Below are 18,810 nucleotides of genomic sequence, written 5' to 3' on the forward strand. Positions count from 1 at the left end.
AACGACCACATCGGCTGCTGCGGATACTGTGACATGTCCATCTGCCGCGAACCTTTCGACCAGCACTCGTGTACGGCAAGATACGATCTACCGACAACCCTCCGAGCTGGAGGAGGAGGAAGCCAAAGCAAAGCTATCGGAGTTGTCTTCCGCTCCAGCGACGGAGAGGAAACGCGAATTTGTGGGTGACCGTACTGACGATGCACTTCGTCCGCCTGATGGGACTACATTTACGATTGTGGATTTGAGTGCCGTGAACACTTTATTAATTAACGTTTGCGAACTGCAATATCTGCAATGGTGCCTTAGAAATCGTCCGAGACGAGCGGGAATACGGACTTGCTGTGAAGCTGCATTTTATGTGTGCAAACCGTGGAGAGATTGCGTCGGTGTGGAGCTCGCCGCACGTCCACAGTGCTGAACGAATGAAACCCTTTGCTGTGAACGTTTTGGCTACGCGTGCCATGCAGGCAACGAGGAACTGACAGGCCGCGTTCAATGACGTTTGCTCATTGATGGGCATCAGTCGTTGGGCTCTTCACACGAAAACGTGGCAGAGCTAAGTGAAGACGAAGGTGACGCCTGAGGCCGATCTCACGGCGCGTAATCTGACGAGCGAGTGCGCGCGGTCGGGTCATGAACTTTACACCGAACTGAATGTGGGTCATACCGGGAACATTGCGGTGTTGTACGACGGGTCATGGATGACCCGCGGTCATACGTCCCATATCGGCGTCGGCACCGTGATCGAGTTGTTCAGCGGACTTGTGCTCGACTTTGTTGTATTGAGCAATTGCTGTGCTGGGTGCAAGTCGGAGCCTAAGGAGAGTGACCCTTCCTATTGAGCCTGGAAGAATGGCCCCAAGTGTCAGAAGAACACTAATAAGAAAGCTGGGGAAATGGTGGTGGAAGCTGCCCTCATCCTTTTCAGGCGATCATTGGAGCGGCACAATCTGCGGTATACAACGGTACTTTGTGACTGTGACGGGGACAGCCGCAGTTATCTCGTTTTACAAGATGATGAAGTGTATGAGTATATCCCAATTGAAAAATAGGACTGCGTGAATCACGTGCAAAAGTGCATCGGGACGACTTTGCGCAACTTGGTGGCAAGACACAGAGGCCCTGGACATGAGTCTTGGTGGAATGAGCCACTTAACAGCATACTTGGACTCCAAGTTAACCTCATATTATGGATGGACTCTGAAGACCCACAAAGGAGATGTAGATGCCACTCAAAATACATTGATGGCCACACATCATCACATTACATCAAACGATGATGTGGCTAATCACACTCTTTGTCCATCAGGCCCAAACTCCTGGTGCAAGCTAAATGCTGCAGTGGCCAAGGGTCAGCCAGTTCCAAAACATCCTCGAAAGCTTCCTCCTGGTATGTCAGGCTTTACGTCCCATATGAACGTCTTTCAGACAAGAAACTGCTGCAACGTTGCTAGTGTGGTAAAACGCAAAATAACAACGAAAGCCTGCATTCAATGAACTGGGCACTGGCACCAAAAGACCAGCACGCTTCTTTGCTCATGGTGGAGGTTGCTGTGGCAGAGGCAGTATTAAAGTTTAATGCAGGAAATGCAAGTGCCTCAAAGGACATAATGGAAGAACTATTTCTAAATCCAAGCCAGCAAAGTCGCACCCGCATGGCCGAGAAAGATAGGCGTCGAATGGCAGCATCTGCCAAGAAGCGCAAAGCATCAGAAAACTTGCACTAGTCCCTCAAAAAGCGGCACACAGGGGCTGGGAGTAAGCAGGACTACATGCCTGGGGCCTACTGAGCTGTTCCAGCTGTAAATTTGTAAATAAAATAGGGTTTTGCACGTTTTCTCACTTTGCTCAAAACATGTTTTTGGGTCACTTCACCAGACTGTCGGAGTGATATCACATGATCTAGAACAGCTAGAGCAATAATTCTTTCTTTAGCAGAAAGCCTAATCTGCATATTACAAAGTGCTGAGAGCAGAATTTCAAATTTGTGCGCATGTATATTTCCATATCATTAATTTTCTTTTGGTGTGGTAGCCTTAGGACAAGAAAAGAATATTGATCACCTGCAGAATGGCTAACTAGAATTTTATTCGAAAACCTTTTGCAGCATTGCAGTTATTGCAAATTATAGTATCTAGCTATGCAATAATATTCACTTTATGCTGAGATTTTCTTTCCCTTGTCTCCAGAAACAATAGAGTGGCGGCACTGTCAATCTCTTGAACTAATGGACCTACAAGAAAAATTATTGCATATTTGAAATCGGCATGAAAAACTAAGTAAGCTTGTTTATTTTCATCAGATTTGGCCATAAGATACAGGAAATAAACCGTACCAGCTTACTGTGTGTGCATCGGTTATAACGTAGCGTTTCCACTTTTCGTCGCGCAACCACGGCGGTGCGTCGTCTCCATCGGACGGCCCGGCAGAACAACAAGCCTCAGAGATCAAAAAAACAGCCTCCAAGCGCCCTGTGTGTTTGCGCGTAAAGCCACATCAGCATCAACATCATTTTGGCGCCGTGCCAGAGAGCCATAGAGAATATGAGAGAGCGTTGTGGCGTCGTGCAAGCGAGGACTCGCATCATGCAGAAGCTTGTATAAAAAAGATGCCAGGTGCTCAGCATAGAAGAAAAATTAGAAATTGTCCTTACTATCGAGCGTGACACGAACAAGTCGCACACACGCGACAGGGATCTGCTGTTGACTACGGTGTGTGGCATTTGGAATGCGAAGAAGTTGCTCGGCAGTGCTGCTGCAACCGCCAAGATCTGTCGGCTACGAGGTTCGACTTTTCGCCATTGTTGCCTCTGTTGTTGCTGTCGTGTTGATGAGGACTACAGTGATGAGGACTACACGGAAAGCGACAGCACGGGCGATTCAGGCCCAACAGGGGCAGAAGCTGCGCGTTATGTCAGGTTCATGAATGCAATCGTCACGATGAGAATAGCACCTGGGAATGAAAAAGGCGCCCCGGGACTTCCGCAGCATTACCGCGCGCAACGTAACGCCAACAAGGAATCTGCCATGTGAGTGTTTGCCAAGAGGGGGCTGGCTGAAAAGCTGGCATGCAGCATCAAACGAAAATACCGTATTTACTCGCATAATGATTGCACTTTTCTGTCAAAAAAAATTTACGCTAATTCAGGGGTGCGATCATTACGCGATCATTAAACGATCATTTTTCGTTTTGCGTTTGCTGCGGGACGGCAACAGGTCAACAAATAGGCGGGTGCCGCTGTATGTAGTGCGGGACACCAAAACAAAAATGGCGGCCGGCGGAGCAAGCTGAACGCGATTTTTTTTCTTCTTGTGGGTACATTACGTGCATTGAAACAGTTTCTTCCGTATCTGTAATGAATAATATCGTTAATATCGGCAAGTTTGCGACAATAACGTAGCCATGTCCACTTTGAGGGGACAGAAACAGATGGGCGCGCTTAGCTGCTAGTAACAGAAACACATGGCAGTCATGCTGCGGAAACTGCGGAATTTGTCTTCACTACTATCCTAATACGGCACGTTTCCGCTAAGGGTGGGCGAATATCTTAGCTGTGTTACAAGCGTCGGCGTATGAATAGGGTACACTTCTAACCTATCAGTATAAACGTGGCTGCTATCATTGCCGCTCCTGATTTGTTGCGCGCCCATGAGTGCAGATGAGAAGAATCTAAAGGTGCCTTTTTGTTGTTGTTGACCACAAGCATTATAAAGCCTACACATAATATAAAGGCAAGTTTGGTTGTAGCTTTTTTTGTCATGAAAGTGCAGAAAGTGATGAAAGGAATGAAATGGGGCATCTGCTTAAGAATGTTTGGTGCGTGCAGACCGCTTGGTTTGTCTTGAAGAGTTGTTCACGTAGCATTCGACAGATGTAAGTGCGATCATTATTAGCTAGACGTGGCACATGACATATCGCTGCGGCAAGTTCGGGGTGCGATCATTACACGGGAAATAAAACAAAGCGAATTTCGATGCCAAAATTCAGGGGTACGATCATTACGCGAGTGCGATCATTATGCGAGTAAATACGGTAACACTTTTGTAGCGCCAAGTGAATAAATACCAAATTTTTTTCCCCTTTCATCGCACTCTCTCCGAGTTCCATGTTTTGTTTTCCACAGGTAAGTGGGCGATCTCATGCCATTTCGGTTAAACAGTACTACCGTTTTGTGCGTACTTTTTTTGAGCTCCAGCCAACTACGGTTTAAGGGGGAACGCGGGTTTTACATCGAGAAAAATTGAATTTTTTGAAAATAACATATTCAGTTTCTATAACCCTTTTTCTATCTGATACCCAAATATCATCACTGTAAACCACTTAGAAGTGCTCTAAAAAATTCGTTTTATCAGCCAAGGTGGCGAAAAATCTCGTGGAAATCAAGAAAGAACGGCGCGACCGAGCGCCGCCATCTTGGTCTCGTTGGAAAGCGCATTTCTCCGTCTTCAAATCTGCCGCTTCAGCGATCTCCTCCATACAGAAACAAGCGCACAAAAAGCAAATGATTGAGGGTCGTGCCGGAGTCTGCGATTGGCCGCGCCCGCCACGTGACTCCAGTGCGGTTCGCCATTGGTCCGGCGCTGGCGTCGTCTGCACGGCTTTTTGCACCTCGCGAGTTTGACGTCTCCACTCACCGTAATCTCGACGTGTCAAAACGGGTGCTACGCGGACATCGCAGTAGCGTGGCCGATCCCTACGCTTGTGGACGTTTCAGGCTCGTGTCTAAGCATTCCGAGCATCGGCGACACGGACTTCGCGACCAAGATTCGCGCGCGGAATCCTCGGACATGCGGCTAAGCCTTTCAGCAGTCGGTGTTTCGAATTCGTGACACATTCGTATCGCGCACGCAATCCTCAGAAACGCGGCTTAACATTTCGCGCATAGGTAGTCTCCGACTCGGCGATCATAAACATCGCACGCGGACTTCTCAGACCGTCACCTAATCATTTTGTGCATCGGCGCCTCCGACTGCGCGAATAAGCGCATCGAGTGTCGACTCCTCGAGCCCGCGGCTAGGAATTTGGCGCGTCGGCACGTAGGACTGCGCGAATGAGCGCGTCGAGTGTCGACACCTCGAGCCCGCGACTAGGCATTTCGCACGTCGGCACCTCGGACTGCGCGAATAAGCGCATCGAGGGTCGACTCCTCGAGCCCGTGACTAGGCATTTCGCGCGTCTGCACCTTGAAATGCGCGACTAAGCACATCGCGCATCAGCTCCTACTATCTGCGGCTATGCATTTCGCACATCGGCACTTCGGACTCGCAACCAAGCACCATTGCGCGTTCACTCTATTATCATATTGTCACGATAGCTCATAACAATATCTATCATACCACCCCTTCATAAAGAGAACCTCATCATGAGCTCTGTTCATTAGGCACCTTGGGCTGGCACACACCTGGCTGAGGAAGTGATCGAGGCATCATACAAAAGTAAAATTCTGGAAAGCACCTAGCAGCTGCGTATCTATCACTGGCTCTCTGATTGTAAGTTCCACTGTCAGGTGAAGATGACTTGGAAGGCTACTTACACTCAGAGCCTTCATTCAGTAACATGGTCAATTCCACCAAATGAAAAAAATGCCTCACTGATTGTTGACTGCTATCAATCAGGCAGCCTGCATGTACAACACTGGAACTATATTCATGCCCACACAGAGTTCTACACTTCGGTTTGAAACCCAGGCACCATGCTCTTTGTAGAGCATGGTGCCTAATAAAGTTTCTTGTGCTAGTTCAGTGGCCTGCAGTGTGCTATTATTTTGAGCGTGCAGTCACACATTTAGTATGGCCATTCTTACAAAACATAGAGCTTCAAAATGGTGCCATTTGTATTGCTGTAGATTCACTTCAGCAAAAGCTACATTTGTTTGAAACTTCAAATGCGTTTATTTCAGTTCAATGTTTTTGCACACTGTACTCTACCTTACGGGTGTTTTTTCTTGGTTGTTCTAGGCCGAAAATTACAAGGGTGGTATCATTTTATTCGTATTGAAATGATCTGGGGGGCGATGCTATTTTTAATACTCTTGCACAGTCATGAAAATTACATTCAGGTATAGTAATCGCTGCTAATTAGAAAAAGAATGTTCATAATAAATGCAAGATTGTTTTCTTGTCTGCAAAATGCTTCCAAATGAATAAAAATAGCATCCCCCCTACAGTAGGTCTTCAGCAATGGTGTCATGCATTTAGTTTTTGGTTTAGCAAGACGGAATCATCAAAAAGCCCCGTAACGAGTTTGAAATTAATTTGACTTCAGACCTCAATCATTTTTGAACTGCTACAGCTATCAAAAATCTAATTACAGATCTGAAATCAGCATGAAAAATTACCCCAGGCAGTGGAGTTTATTAAAGATTCACCCAAAAATAAGAAAAACATTTTTAGGACCCATGTCCCCCCTTAAGGGGGGACGTGGCTTTGAAAAATCAACTACCTTATTTCTTCATGGATTTTGATGAAAATTAGCACAAATGTTTAGAATGTCTCCCTGATGCTCCCATAAAAGTTTCAGAGTGATATCTTGAGATTATTTTATTCAATTTTATTGAGCAGAATTTTTCTCCCTCTAACTTTCTAGAGAGCCTGGGGAACTTAGACGTGATAGAAGGCTTGTTAAGTATCGACTGCATAGCTAAATGCATGCTGAAGGTCGTGACATTCTTCCTTTTTTTTTTTTCACAACACAAATTTTTTGGAGTGCCATATTTTGTTAAGTTGGCATCAAGCACACTTTCGGGGTAGACGAATAGCCATATTGTAAACTTACAAAGGGCCAAGATAAGAAAGCAAGAATGTCACGACCTGCACTGTAGCCCAAGGAACATGACAAAAAAATCGGAGTCAAAATATGGTAAACGGTAACAAAGAAATCAGCTCAAGAAACTGAGCAGAAAGGCAGAAAAACAGTTTTGAGAAAACGGCTCTCAATGTTTCACCTTCTCTTTAGTTATCTAAAAGGCACCAAATTTGCAGTCTTCGGGGTGTTTTGTGATGTGGGGCTTCTTTCACATGTGGCCTCTGGTCTGGTGTGCTCCCCCCCCCCCTTTTTTTAAAATAAAAATGGAAGGGGGGGGGGCATTCATTGCTGCTGCTGCGCTACAAAGAGCATGGTGCTTAGGTTTCAAACCAAGTGGCGTGCAGAACTTTGTGTGGGCATGAATATAGTTCCAGTGTACATTCAGGCAGCCTGTACCCGTAGGCTGCCCGATTGATAGCAATCTTCAGTATAATCAGCAAGGCATTTCTTTTTCTTTTGGTAGAATTGACCATGTTACTGAATGAAGGCTCTGAGTGTCAGCAGCCTCCCAAGTCATCTTTACTTGACAATGGCGGTAGAACATAGGATCAGAGGGCCAGTGATAGATATGCAGGTGCTAGGTGCTTTCCAGAATTGTACTTTTGTATGATGCCTGGATCACTTCTGCAGCCAGGTGTCTGTGCCAGCCCAAGGGGCCTAGTGAACAGAGCTCATGATGAGGTTCTCTTTATGAAAGGGTGGTATGATAGATATTGTTACGAGCTATCGTGACAATATGATAATAGAGTGAACGCGCAATATCCTTGGTTGCGGGTCCTAGGTGCCGATGTGCGAAATGCCTAGCCGCAGATACAAGGAGCCGAAGCGCGATGTGCTTAGTCATGCAGTCCGAGGTGCCGACGCACGAAATGCCTATAGTCGCGGGCTCAAGGAGTCGACCCTTGATGCGCTTATTCGCGCAGTCCAAGGTGCCAATGCGTGAAATGCCTAGTCGCGGGCTCGAGGAGTCAGCGCTCAATGCGTTTATTCGCGCAATCCGACGTGCCGACGCGCGAAATTCCTAGACGCCGACTCGAGGAGTCGACGATCTAAGTCATGCAGTCGGAGACGCCGATGCACGAAATGCTTAGGTGAGGGTCCGAGAAGTCCGGGCGCGATGTGCATGATCGGCGAGTTGGAGACTCCCTATGCCGAAAATGCTTAGCTGCGTGTCCGAGGATTGCGTGCGCAATGTGCTTGGTCACAAATTCCGAAACACCGAGTGCTGAAAGGCTTAGCCGCGTGTCTGGATTCCGTGCGCGAATCTTGGTCACGAAGTCCGCGTCGCTGATACTCGGAACGCTTAGCCGCGAGTCTGAAACGTCCACAAGCATAGGGATCGGCCATGCTACTGCGATGTCCGTGTAGCGCCTGTTTTGACACGTCAAGGTTACGGCGAGTGGAGACGTCCAGATTCGCGAGGTGCAAGGAGCCGAGCAGACTACGCGAGCGCTGGACCAATGGCGAACGGCGCGGGAGTCACGTGGCGGGCACGGCCAATCGCGGGCTCCGGCACGACCTTCAACCATTTGCTTTTTGTGTGCTTGTTTCTGTATGGAGGAGATAGCTGAAGTGGCAAATTTGAAGATGGCGAAATGCGCTTTCGAACGAGAGCAAAATGGCGGCGCTCAGTAGCGCCGTTGCCGAGATATTGTGGCTTGAAAAACGCTCTTCTTTCTTGATTTCCGTGAGATTTTTCGCCACCTTGGCTGATAAAACGCATTTTTTAGAGCACTTCTAAGTGGTTTACAGTGATGATCTTTGGGTATCAGATGGAAGAAGGGTTATAGAAAGTGAAAATGTGATTTTCAAAAAATAAGATTTTTTGGCAATTTTTCGCGATGCGATAGCTGCGTTTCCCCTTAACGAGGTTTCACTGTATATGCTGTTCTCGATCACCAGTGTCTCGCGCATTTTTTTGTTTATGTGAGATCTAGCGGCCGGAAAACGTATCATACGATCACAGTTCAGCAGTGTACTGAACGTTGGTGCCAAAAAATCGTGTTTTCTGGGAATGTATGAACCGGTAAAGAATGAACATAACTCTATTGGGTTATTTTTTGTGTTCTCGATTGCGAACGTTGGCGCCAGGAAAACGTACGTGATGGGAAGGTATCAACAACGTTCTACTGTACAGTTAACGACCAATTTTTCGGACCCTCTAGGGAACGTAAGAACGTCCGAAAATTCAGGCAGTCCGAAAAAATGAATGCATGCAAAAAACGCACCTTCTTTCTTTTTTTCTCGGATCTAGAGGTAAAGGGCGAAGTACCAGGCTTCTGAAACCCTGCCAAAGCATTAGTGAAGTGGCTATAAAAAGAGGCGTTCAAAAACTCTGTATGCAGCCTACTGCTGGTTTATGATGTACATGTGCATCGCTGGGCAGCCGGTGTTATTGCTGCAGTGGCTTGAAGATCTTGATTATTGTTTGGACGGCGTTCCGGTTGCATGCGATCATATTCGCCTCGATCTGAGCAAGGGTCATGTCAGCACTGTACACCGATGAAAGAGTCAACAGTGTTCGCGTCAACTCGGCGCTTGTAGGCGGCACAGGCATTGGCTCCTCATTTTCAACATCGGAGTCTTCTGAATCCCCTACAACCTGACGGACTATTTCCTCGTCAGTCAGTTATGCGCTGGTACTAACCGATGGTACTGCTTTCCGCGCTTCGATGCCATCGGCGAGGACGACGAAGACGGAGTGGGGGCCATCGAAGGCAAGCGAAATCCTCAAGTTGCGAACAGTGGAGTTCGCTGACGAGTGTCGAAGACTGTTTAAGTGGGTTCGAAAGCCAACCCTCATGTTACAATTGTGGTCGCATTAAATTCGAGTAAATACTGTACTGCACCAAATTAAACTTTAAAAAAAAAAGGGGGGGGGGGGGGGGGACTGCATGGCAGCAAAACACAGACTGCAGGGTCTAAGGCTGAAACAAGCTTGAGTAATAAAAGACAATGGACGAGAAAAAACAAGAAGAAACAAAGTGCCATCGTGCCAACATTCTGCCCAATGCCTGTGCAGCGTGTGTGGTGTCCCTGCCAGGTGCCCACCTGATGCCTCGAATGGCCTCCTTGTGGCCCTGGAACATCTTGACATTGTTCATGTTGGACTGCCAGTACTTGACGTAGCCCGAATGGTCCCCAGTCACCATCCACGTGTCGTTGTGGCTCCACACCATGCAGCGCACCGACGAGTCATGCGCCTGAAACCAAAAGGATGAGGCTCTTCACCACCCGGAGTGGGGCACATCTTTCACACCGAGCCGCAATCAACAACTTCCAAGGCTGTCCTTCTCCTCAATTTGTTGAGAGGCATTAGCACTAAATAAAGACACATCCATAGGAAGAGGAAACAAATGTAAGTGCTTGTGTCCTTACCCTTTTTTTTGTGTACAGTAAAATCTCGTTACTATGAACACCACATTAACGAACTTTTCAGATTTACGAATTTTTTTTTTAATCTCTGCCAAAATGCCTATATTTTCAATGTAAAGAAACTTTCAGTACTACGAATTTCAGATTACCGAGTATTTCAGGATAATGTACGTAATTTAATCCCATAATCACCAAGATGCTTCACGAAGTTCCGTTGAAGTTTCGGTGCCGAATTCCTAAGGCTTACACCTATCATCATCATCCGCAGCAGCAGCAGCCATGCGCTGGGGAACCCGTTTCAACGGGTACAGCCCCAGCAGCATCGGCATCAGCATGAGCGTGGCGTATGGTCACGTTCAGGCTCTCCTATACTACGTCATAGACCTAGCGTCACCACGTTGATAGGGATCGGCAGGAGCTGCAAAGTTATCGGTGCTGTGATTGTGTTGTGCGTTCGCTTTGCTGACAATGAGTTCTCCTGGCCCCCGCATTAAAAAGAAGTGACGCCAGTTTTAGCTCAAAGTGGACATTTTGACGCAGCTGAATGCTGGAAGAAAGCAAGTCGACCTGTGCAGGGAGCGTGATATTCCCTTAACAATGGCAACGATGCTCAAGGATCGGGAAAAGATCATGAAATTGCATCGAGGGGAATCACAGCTGGCTGCCTAAAGAAAATGCTTGCGGCTTGGCAATTACCAAACGTCGACGACGCCATCCTCACATGGTTTAAGGATGCCACACAAAACGATGTCCCCTTGTCAAGTCCGATTATTCCAAGAGAAGGCGCTACAGTTCGCGGCCGCCTTGGACATCTCCGGTTTCGATGCAAGTGCCGGATGGCTTAACCACTTCCGGGCAAAGGAACGGCGTGGCAGGTTGCCTGTGGCGAAGAAACAGCAGCCGATGCCAAGAGTGCAGTTCCCTGGAGGAACAAGCACTTTCAAGAGATCATAGAGTCTTTCTCTCCAGACGACGTTTTTAACGGAGATGAAACGGCATTCTTTTATCGGTTGTTGCCTGATAAAACAATTGAACTTCAAAGGTGACAGGTGCAAGGGCGGAAAGAAATCGTGTCTCTGCGTATCGGTTCTGTTCTGCTGCAACTCCACGGGCACGGAAAAACTCAAGCCGCTAGTTGTTGGCAAGTCTGCTAAGCCGCACTGCTTGAAAAACGTCACGTTGCCTTGCGACTACCGAGCCAACAAAAAAGCGTGGATGACGTAAGAATTGTTAACTCAGTGGCTGCTGCAGCTCAACGACACAATGAAGAAGAAAGAGAGAAATATTCTCCTCATCGTTGACAATTGCTCAGCGCATATCGTGAATGTGCGACTGAGCAATGTGCAACTTGAATTTATGCCCCCGAATTGTACTTCTTTGCTCCAACCTTTGGACCAGGGCATCATCAGATGTGTGAAGGCCGAATTTCGGAAGCGTCTTGTGCAGTGCCTCCTGATCAATATTCGCCTGAAGCTGCCCACACAGGTAAACATCCGTCAAGCTGCAGATATGCTTACAGGGTCGGGTGGAACATGAAGGCAAGCACGATCAGCAACTACTAGTGAAAGGCAGGCCTTTTGATTCACCTACGCCACAAGACTGCGAGGACACAGAGGAGCTCAACCCAGAAGTGTGGAAAGAGCTTACCGAGAAGCCTGCCGTCGACACCGCGGTGACCTTCGATGATTACATTGACAGCGACAGCGCGGCGGCTACATCCGCGGAGCTCACCAACGAAGACATCGTGAATAAAGTACGCAAGCCAGAAGATTGCAGTAGTGACGAAGATGATGCCGACACTGGATCAACACACGAAGAGGAAGAGACTGCTTTCAGGTCAGATTCTTTAGTTTTTCTAGAAAAGACGCGATCATTCCTCGGGCGCTGTAAAGATGTCCTCGATGACGTTCAGAGGAAGGTCGAGGATGTGGAGGCGTTCGTCCTGCAGCGCTTGCTGTCTACTCGCCAGGAGAACATTACAGACTTCTTCAAGCAATAAATTGTAGTTAAACTGTGCCCAGCATTCTTGTTTATTATTTACGTACGAACACATGCATCTGCTGCAAATGTATGTAATTTTCATTGTTGTGTTACGTTACTGACACGAAAATATTGGTTTTTCAGTACTACGATAACTCAAATTAACTAATTAAATTCGGTGGTCCCGCGAGGTTTGTTGTAACGAGATTCTAGTGTACAACTTTTCTTTTAGCACTCATTATCATCACCGTCAACCAATTTTTTATGTTCACTGCAGGACGAACTCCTTTGATAGTGACCTTCACATCCCTGTTTTACGCTAGGTGATTCAAAGTTGTGCCTGAAGATTTATTGTCATCGTATTACCTAATTCTCTGCCTTCCTTGACTGCGCTGTTTGCACCCATTCTGTAACTCTAAATGGTATCTACCCTATGCATTACATGGCATGCCAAGCTTCTCCATCAACTAGAATAATCAGCTACTCCCATTTGCTATGTGACCCACACAGCTCTCTTCCTGTCTCATAACGTCACGCCTAACATTTTTCATTCCATCGCTCATTGCGCGGTTTTTAACTTCTAAAGCCTTTTTGTTAACCTTCAAGTTCTTGCCCTTTTCAGTGAAATGTCGTTGCTACAAACTTTTCAGAATAAAGAACTTTTCGAAATCCCTTGTTGACTTCTTAGTTTCAATATACAGTAAAACCTCGTTAAACCGTACCCACTTAAAATAGTAGTTTCGTTTTAAAAGTTGTAAAGTCAAATCCCCAACTCAATGGCCATTGAACATAATGTGTTTTGTATCCGCATAAACCGTACCAGCTTATTGCATACGTATCGGTTAACACGTACTGTTTACACTTTTCGTGGGCAAACATGGCGGTGCGTTGACTCCATTGGGGCACCCGGCAGAACAAAAAGCCTCAGAGATCGAAACCATGGATCAGAATGACAGCCTCCAAGAGCCCTGTGCGTTTGTGCGTGAAGCCACATCAACATCATTTTGGCACCGTGCCAGAGAGCGTTGTGACATCGTGCAAACAAGGACTCTCGTCATGCTGAAACTCTGATAAAAAAGATGCATAGAAGAAAAATTAGACATTGTTCGTGCTATCGAACGTGACACGAAGAAGTCGACGCTGGCACACAACAGGGATCTGCTGCTGACTACGGTGTGTGGCATTTGGAATGCAAAGCAGTTCCTCGGCAGTGCTGCTGCAACCACGAAAAGATGTCGGCTATGGGGTTCGACTTTTCGCCATCGTTGCCTCCATTGTTGTTGAAATGTAGCCTAGCAGCAGTGATGAGGACGACACGGAAAGCGACAGCACGGGCGATTCAGGCTCGACAGTGGCAGAAGCTGCGCGTTACGTCAGCTTCATGAATGCAATCGTCGCGACGAGAACAGCGCCCTGCAATGAAAAAGGCGCCCCATGACACCTGCAGCGCTATTGTGCCCTTGCACGGACATATGCAATGCCAATGAGGAATCTGCCATGTGAGTGTTTGCTGAGAAGAGGGCGCTGGCTGAAAAGCTGGCTCGCAGCTTCAGTAAGTTTGAGGCCGCAGTCGTCGCTGTTAGGCTGCCACAGCATCAAACGAAAATAACACTTTTGTTGTGCGAAGAGAATAAATACTGCATGTTTTTTCCCCTTTCATCGCACTCTCTCCGAGTTCTGTTTTTGACAGGTAAGTGTGTGATCTCATGCTATTTCGGTTAAGCAGTACTATGCTATTTCGGTTAGCAGGACTAATTTCGCCAACATGAAGAACCGTCTTTGTTAAAACAAGTGATCGCACCTGGATTTAAGTGGGCGCCAGGCCCCTAATGCTGGTGAAAAGATGGGTAGACCTGCACTCTTTGTGCCTCAATTCCAATTGTATGCTTCAATTTCCTTCAATTACTTGCCATGTTCTAAGTGAGAAAAAGTAATCCAAGATGCATTAGATAATGCCCTATTCACGTACCCACGACCATGCTTCAAGGTAAGCCAAGTTAAATACAAGCCAAAGCTGCCACATCCGAGCATTCCAGTGGTGATACAGTACTATACAAGAACTTCAATTAGTGTGTGACCCTGGCAGCGGGCGGTGGAGGCGACTCGCATGCTAGTCATAGCAGATGACGGCGTGCAAAAGCACCATGCCTGCTGTAGTAAAGCTCTTTTTGTGAACTCTTGTGCAAAACACGCAAATGATTATTGCAGTTGCATCCTAATAAGTACACTACATTGAGTCTTATCACACACGGGCAAATGAATGGCGTGCAAAGGCAGCAGCGAATAATACATGGCATTCGAGATATTGTGGCGCGCAGTAGCACATAACCTAACCCCGGACCAGCCATTAAAAGCACCCAGGCACCGCGCTGCCGAGCATTTTTTAGAGGCTGCACAGTCTCCACAGGCAGCATTGCCAGATTTCTCTCAAGGACATGTTGCAAGACTGCTGTGCATTTTATGCATAAACGTGATACACGAACACAAAAGAAAAAGGACTCCACCAACGTGCAAGAAGGTGAACAACGGCAGATTCACCATATATGCTGTTGATTAGCTTGCTGAGTTAGATTTAAATATATACACTTGTTTGTTGTTATTACCGGATGGATTTCTTTCTCAAAAAAGGATGTTCCATGTCTCACAACTTGTTCATGATCCCTACAAACACAGATACACCAAGTTCTACGGGTGACTCTTCATAACAGGGGCAGATAAGCTCACCTGCAGAATGGTCTCAAAGTTGAATGTGAGTCCGTTCCAGAGGGTGAACTCCCCACTTGATGCCCCCGTGATGAGCCGCCGACCCTCGGGAGTCCACTGAGAGTGGCAAATGCGAGGACGTGAGCACTTCTCACAAGCTGTGCAAGAGTTGCCCATGCCAGTAACACGCTACAACTTGATACAACCAGAATTCGCAATAGAACAAATCATTTCAACTTTTCTTGCTTTCAATGGGAACCACGCGCATATAGCAAAACCTTGTTAATTTGGATTTCATGGGCCCAGAAGAAATGTACAAATTAACCAAATGTCGAATTGTCTAAGATATCAAGAGAAGAGTAGCGTATTTACAAGAATGTAAGTCGACCCCCCCCCCCCCCCATATCGCGTGTGACAGGAAAAAAAAAAAAGAGCATACCCGCGCGCACATTTCATAACGAAAATTTATTAGTAGCTGGCATGGTCACTGGTCTACTACTCCTCACTAGTGCTGCCATCGTCATTGCTGCTACGATTCCACAGCACGTCGCCGTCCAGTGAAATTCCACATTTGCATACATACACACACACACACACACACACACACACACACTCATACGTAAGTCCATGCCGAAAGCACCCAACCACACAGAGCCGTCAGGGAGGCTCTTTTGACATGTCCGGTCGGTGTAGGTTCATGGTCTTCTGCCGCCAGCCACTCTTACTTACGGCGGAGCAGGTCCTTAGAAGGCGAAGATCCAGGCTTGCCTCATGACCATGTCGCACGTCACTGGCAGGGACCGATCCCGCATTTCGGTGTTGGATGCCGCAAGCTTGGCCTTCAGCTCCGGAAAGCGTCCCGACTTCGGCCCGCAGAAACCTCTTCGTTTGCCGTCTCAGGTGAAAATTTTGCTTCGCTGCTGTCGCCACTCGCGCACCACCCATTAAGAAACATCAAACTTGCGGCCCACTGCACAGTTGTTCCTTCAGCGTAAAGGATGGCAGCCCTTTTCAATGCCGCTGTGAACGAGCGCCGAAGGTTTAGTGGACTCAGAGGACTCATGACGACTGAGGAAGCACGGAAGTAGCATGTGGCCGGCAGTCAAATTGAACGCATGAAACTAAAGAGCTACAGGAAAAGAGAATCACGCGAGCAGCGAGCGGTGTCTGCTCTTCCATGAATTATCGATACTCCCCACAAGCGGCGCTGTTCTGAGGGTGCTGCCGCAAACGGAACAGCGGCACTTCCATGAACTATCGATACCCCCACATGAGTGCTGTGTGCGCTGTAAAACTAAAAAATGTTGAAAAACCCTTCTGAAAAGCGAACAAATGCGCGGGATAGCGGAAAGCTACGGGTGGGGCCGTAGAGCAAACATAAAATTGGAACTAAGTTGTAGCTCCCCTGATATACCGTTGGTCTCACTTTTTTTTTGCAGTGCCATGTTTTGGTTTCGATTGTAAGTTGACCCTCCCCTCTATATTTTCAAATTTAAAAAAAGAGGTCGACTTACAGTTGTCTAAATACGGTAAACAAATGCTTACTACATCAACAAATTCTTATTTACTGAATGAATCCAGCTTCTATTTTACACAAAAGCAGAGCAGAAACTCCAATTCTAACCATCTCGCGCCTGATTAATGCCGAATCCGCAAGGGCCTTGCAACCTCCTCTTCACAATATAGCGTGATACTCGAATGCCTTTTCGCTACCACATGCACATCCCCTTCACATACGAGCTGGTAGGATCGTCTGTTCATTGCAATTTAGCCGACGGGTTGGATGCAGGCCACAATAGCATTCATCCTCGACAGCTTCCGCCATGTTTGTGAAATTGCGCACGCATTGCACTGAGTCAAAATGAAAATGAAACTACAGCTCGCTGCAACCGCTGCAGACGAAACCATGGTCGCTATCGATGCGATCATGGATAGTGACCATGTAGTTCTGAAGGCATGCAGCCAATGCAGTGTTAAACACAGCAGTAAACGCAAGAATAAAGGCTATAAGGGCCCATATAGGCACGAAGTGTAACCGTTCGGTTGACTATGGCGAAGCCAACTCCATCCCTTCATTTTGGTTGCACGCTAGCACCGGTTCTGCTCTTTTGTGTCGCACATTTGCGGCACTTGTACTTGGTACGCTCCGAGGGTCGTCCTAATTAACTAGTGTACAGCTAAATACATGCCAACTAACTGGAGTTTGAAGCCCTTAAATGATGCCTATGCTTGCTGGGTCCAGAGGATGAATGCGAATCACACCATCTCCCAAATTAACAATTTTGCTCTCTCTCTCTCTCTCTCTCTATATATATATATATATATCTTTCTCTCCCCCCCCCCTTCAATTTAGTCACATAATTTTGGAGTCAATTTAGGTTTTATGGTGCCCTCACACCCCGCATAAGCAACCCCCATCAAGAGCAGACAAATTCTGCAAAGTGAGGGCTAATGCAAACAAACGAGTCTTCTGCCAACGTGCTGACCAAGCAAACCTTTAATGTATTCAGCTAACCTGCGATTTTCTCCATTGTACCCAACTTTCCTTTAAATGATGGACAATGACACAGAGGTTGCAGCAAGTATGCCTTAAAAAGCCTTGTGAGTGGTTTATTCTGTGGTTCACAGCCACCTAACCACAATTTGGGCACGTTAGATTACTACTCGGCCAGTCTTGGGGTAGCCCCACTGGACCTGCAGGTGTAACGTTGGGCTGGGGCAAATTTCAATTTCTTGGTTCGAAGAAAATATAAATAGAACAGCAGTAGCATGAAATAAGTTCACAGTGAATAGTTTAAAGATTAGTGAAACTGCAAAAAGCTTATGACTAAACAGCCAGAAGTTGCTTAATCTAAAAATGCAAAGGTCCTTTAATTGCCAGGATGGAAAGATTCATCTCACGAAAGCGTTTATATGAAAAGTGCTGTTACAAAAAAAGGCAAACGCATTTTTTTTAACAGCATCAGCAGTATTTGGCCTTTTGCTCAGTGTCTGGTTCAGACTACTTGAAATTTCATGATGGTCCAGGCCACAGGAGCGTGTGGTTTAAAAAATGTTTGGTTTACTTCATTGTGATTGATCATTTATCACATCCGCGTTCGTTATATTGAGGCTTCCGAGTAATGTGTGCGGGACAGTAAGCACGTTAAGCTTCCAGCACTGCCTTCCCGTACAGCCACAGTATGTTCTGCTTACCACTACGCAGAAGATGGGACAGCGCATCTTGTTGGTGGAGGTCCGCACAAACTTGGTGGTCACAGCATTGATGGGGTTGGCCAGCATGGCCAGGGGGGGCATCAACTGCACAGAACAATAACACAGTGAAATATCAATAACTCAAGATCTCTTCATTCAAACTGCTCTGTTGGTCCCAGCAGCAAAGTCCTATGTATTTGAATATAGAAAAACTCCAGCGAATTCCAACTCCAAAACCCATACAACGGCTATTTCAAACGAAATCTCTCACTCCCCTACACCGCGTTTTGGACAAACCCGAGCCAAAGGCAAGGATGTCATGTGTGCTGTAAAAATGGAAAGAAACAATCCGCAGGGAGCCAGTCAGGACCAGTGCCCAGCTCAAAAGGAACAGGAAGCTGCCCCCAGCGCGCTTCATCGCGTTACCACGCCTGACAAGCTCACATGACCCCCTCAGTGTGCCGGATAGCTGTGTGCGACCGGGTTCTCTCGCACCGTGTGGCAAGTAGCATATACTGCATTTCCGTTCGCACTTGTCTCTATGGCAATCACACAATTTGTAAGGATCAAAAGAAATGTCTCTCTATATTCACTCATGCGAGGGTACAATGATGAACACCGAACTGCGGACTCGCATTAAAAAATTTCTAACATAACACCTCGAAGGTGCACTACAAGGGAAACAGACAACCTGTTCCAGTCGGATGTAGGCGCTCAGACTGGCTCACCACACAGCATGAGATGCTGTCC

The 18,810-nt window shown here is 46.9% G+C and overlaps 1 protein-coding gene across 6 annotated transcripts in view; it reads right to left on the reverse strand.

Annotated features, from left to right (window-relative positions):
* The window catches only part of Wdr33 (WD repeat domain 33), a 189,884-nt gene that overhangs the window by 125,788 nt on the left and 45,286 nt on the right, over positions 1–18,810 (reverse strand). For all 6 annotated transcript variants that reach the window (XM_050184398.2, XM_055073509.1, XM_055073501.1 and 3 more), the window contains 3 exons: positions 18,061–18,165; positions 14,887–14,982; positions 9,859–10,010 (listed from right to left, as the gene is read on the reverse strand). In XM_050184398.2, the coding sequence (XP_050040355.1) occupies positions 9,859–10,010; positions 14,887–14,982; positions 18,061–18,165 (353 nt within the window). The remainder of the gene's footprint in view (positions 1–9,858; positions 10,011–14,886; positions 14,983–18,060; positions 18,166–18,810) is intronic.

The sequence above is a fragment of the Dermacentor andersoni genome, chromosome 3 (assembly GCF_023375885.2).
Source record: "Dermacentor andersoni chromosome 3, qqDerAnde1_hic_scaffold, whole genome shotgun sequence".
Taxonomy (NCBI): domain Eukaryota; kingdom Metazoa; phylum Arthropoda; class Arachnida; order Ixodida; family Ixodidae; genus Dermacentor; species Dermacentor andersoni.